The sequence below is a fragment of the Tauraco erythrolophus genome, chromosome 11 (genome assembly GCF_009769465.1).
Source record: "Tauraco erythrolophus isolate bTauEry1 chromosome 11, bTauEry1.pri, whole genome shotgun sequence".
Taxonomy (NCBI): Eukaryota; Metazoa; Chordata; class Aves; order Musophagiformes; family Musophagidae; genus Tauraco; species Tauraco erythrolophus.
In genome coordinates, this window is record NC_141475.1 from 13,029,359 (window position 1) to 13,032,741 (window position 3,383).

The 3,383-nt window shown below is 55.7% G+C and overlaps 1 protein-coding gene across 1 annotated transcript; it reads right to left on the minus strand.

Annotated features, from left to right (window-relative positions):
- Nucleotides 1–1,693: 1,693 nt before the first annotated feature.
- PAQR9 (progestin and adipoQ receptor family member 9) lies at nucleotides 1,694–2,941 on the minus strand. Its single transcript, XM_009983861.2, has one exon. It carries the CDS (start codon nucleotides 2,939–2,941, stop codon nucleotides 1,694–1,696), a length of 1,248 nt encoding a protein of 415 aa, XP_009982163.2.
- Nucleotides 2,942–3,383: the final 442 nt, after the last annotated feature.

A 3,383-nucleotide genomic window follows, 5' to 3' on the forward strand; every position in this document is an offset into this window, starting at 1 on the left:
ACTAGACTCAAAAAATTTTCTTGGGGTTCGGATGAAAAAGGGAAAGATCCAGGCAGAAATATATTTCCACAATAGGGACAAAGAGGCTGAGGTAAAGATCCACTACGCTATTGTGCAGTATGACACCAGCGTTTCCTAAGGAAGTACCACCCTTCTTTTTGAAAACGTGGTATACGAGCAGTTTCTCACCTGAACTTCAAGTTGCAAACCCCTTGTGTAATATTATTGCATACTTGTTACTTGTTCTGTCAGACAAAATCAAAATGCATCAGTTTAAAATCTGCACATAGTTTACAAAAACGTCTCTTTGTAGAGAAAGTTCAATCTATAGTTAGCTGTTTGTCATGCGAGAAGGATAATACCTGGGTTGCTGCAAAAAGATACTGCTTTGGAAAATATCTCACAATTCTTGTCTTTGAACTCCCACAAAGCTTCTGAAAGAGGACTTCTAAACACCCAGCTGCACCCACAACTAATCAAAATAGGAAGAGGTGGGGAATGATGAGAAAGTGCCAGTATCCAGGACTTGCAGATCTGGATTTTAGGTCCTGAAATCAGATTCAACAGTACCTTATTCTGCAACTAATTTTAGGATGGTAAATCTGTCAGAGTGCTCTAATTAAAGAGCAGAACAGACCAGTTCCATGTAATTCTTTAAAAGATCCAGAATGAGATCTCATGCATCAGTTACTTTCCTTACATCCACAGAACTCCCACCGAGCTTGGCAGGAACTTATAGAAAGTCTGGCATCTGACTTTGATGCTAAAGGGCTGATTTGGGGGTGATTTACCAGGGAAGATAAAGGGGCCCCTTAGCAAGCCCCTTAACACGACAGATGTTCCTGACCTTCTGGGAGGAAGAGCCATGCCATTATGCAGTGCTCTTTTTCTCCCCCCGCTCCAAACTAGTTCGACCTCTTTCTGGGTCAGTTACTTTACATATCCCTCTATTTCATTTTAGTATCTGAGTGGCTACAGCAGCCACTCACTGCTTGTCTAATTAAAGTCTCTCCATCAACTGGTAATTCTGTAATAATTCACAGCTGTTTTTCCTCTCTCTGTTAAATCTATTGTTCCCTGGTTGAAAAGGCTGCAAGACCTTAAAAACTACAGATAGCTATCGATTTGTTTGCATTTAAAATCCAGTATGTGGCTGCAAAGGCCTGTTACAGTATCACAGAGGAAGATAAATGTCAGTGCATAATCTGCTAGGAAATTTCACATAGGACTTGATTAAAAGTCTATGAGTAATCATTGCACAAGTGTCTTCAGGTGTATACATATATACATATATATGTAGCTAATAAATAAATAGCTAGATATATATGTATATACAGAGCTAGTTTAAACCTAATTGTTATGAAATTAGTAAGTGGCATTCACAGTTCATGCATTCTTCCTAGTAGCAGAGCTAAATTATTTCAGCTTATACTCTAAGCAGCAACATACCAGTAAGCGTTTGCTTGCTTCCCCTGGTAACCTAGTAGTTTAAAGAGCACGAGCAGTTCTGCCATGGTCATTTTCTCTGGCAACCCTCCACAAAAGGGACCTGGCTCTTCCACAGGTGCATTTCCCCCAGGTTTCACAGCATCTTCAGGACATGTTGGGGCTGTTCTGAGGGTCACCAGTCTGAAGGTCTCTAGCCCAAGGGTCACCAGTATGGTGGTCGCTGTCCCGAGCGTTACCGGCCCGGCTAGTCCTGCTTGCAGAGGTCTGCGACGTTGAGGAACCTCCTGACGACCATGGCCAGGCAGAGTGTCAGGAGCAGCATATACCCCACGGTGCCCAGGTAGGTGGGGGCAGCCAGGGGTGCCTTGAGAAACTCGGCCAGCCCGTCCTCCACGTAGTGCACCTGGTCATAGATGCTGAGGAAAGTGAAGATGTGGAAAAGCTGGTGGCTGTGCCCCACGATGTCAAAGAGCCCCGGCTGGATCCGCTCAGGGATTTTGCTGACGTTGAAGAAGGCGGCCACCAGCAGCCAGCAGTAGCGCCGGTAGAAGTAGACGAAGAGTGTGGGGTTCCGGGTGCGGAGGTCAAAGAGGAGGCTCTCCAGCATGATGGGGCAGGCCATGCTCAGCGGCATGGCGAAGACGAAGGTGCGTACAGCGAAGGGGTAGGCGCAGCAGGCGGCACGGCTGCGGCAGCAGGCGGCTGTGCAGCCCACGGCCAGTGCCAGGGCCACGGGCAGCACCAGGGCGCGGTAGGCTGCGATGGGCAGGCTGCAGTCCAGCTGCCAGCCCAGTCGCTGCTGCACGTAGTGGCTCATGGCGCTGGCGTCCAGGAGGCTCAGCCCTGGCAGCAGGTAGTAGGAGTAGGCCACAGTGCTGGCAAAGCCGTAGTAGCTGATGGAGGCGTAGTCCAGGTAGAAGAAAGCAGCACGGAGGCGCGGGGAGAGGCAGCTGAAGAGATGGGCCGTGCAGCTCATGGCGAAGGTGAGCAGCACCCCCGAGGCATAGCACCAGAGGGGCAGCAGGGCCGGGTGGTGGAAGGGCACGTCCCCGGCGCCCCGTAGCAGCAGCAGCTGCCCGAAGCGGCTGAGGAAGAGCAGCAGCGGGATGAAGTGGGTCCAGAAGTTGAGGGTCTCGTTGGTGGGCTGCAGCACCGAGGCCAGGCACTCCTGCGCCGAGCAGTGCAGCCGCCGGTAGCCCGAGAGGATGAAGCACTCCACGAAGTCCTCGGGCACCTCGTCCCACCGCAGCAGGGCGGCCGGGCGAGGAGGCGGCGCCGCCTGCGCCTTGTCCCCCTCGCCCGCCGGGATGCTGCTGCTGCTGTCCCCTCCGGCCCCGGGCCCCTCGGCCGGCCCCGGCCCGCCGCCCGCCGCCGCGCCCTGCCGCCGCCGCCCGGGCGAGGTAGAGCCCATGCTCCCGCAGCCGCCGGCGGAGGAGCCGCGGTGGCTCTGCGCTTCTCCGCCGCCGCCGCCGCCCCCGGCAGCATCACTCATTGCAGCAGGGGCAGTGGCGGCACCGCCGCAGCTCCTCCCGCCCCGCCGCCCGGCATCGCGGTAACTGGAAACCAGCGGCGCATCCAGCGCTCCCGGGGAGCGGGGAGAGACGCCCCCGCCGCCTCGGGTAGGGTTTCCCGGCGAGGGAGGCGCTGGACACCCGAGCCCCCGTTAATGATTGATGCGGCCGCAGAGCGGGGGGCCGGGCCCGGCAGAACCCGGCGGCCGCCCCGACCGAACCTCCCCGCAGCGAGGTGTGAGGCCGGGGCCGGGCCCGGGCAGTGCGGACCCCTCAGGGCTCCTCTCCGTCGGCAGCTCTACCGGCGCCCGGGTCCCGGGACCGCTGGCACGGGGACATGCGCGCAGACCCACCCGGTTTGTCCGGGGCCCCTCCCACGGGGGGCGTTTTGGTGTAAAAATCACAAAGGAGGCACGGGCATCG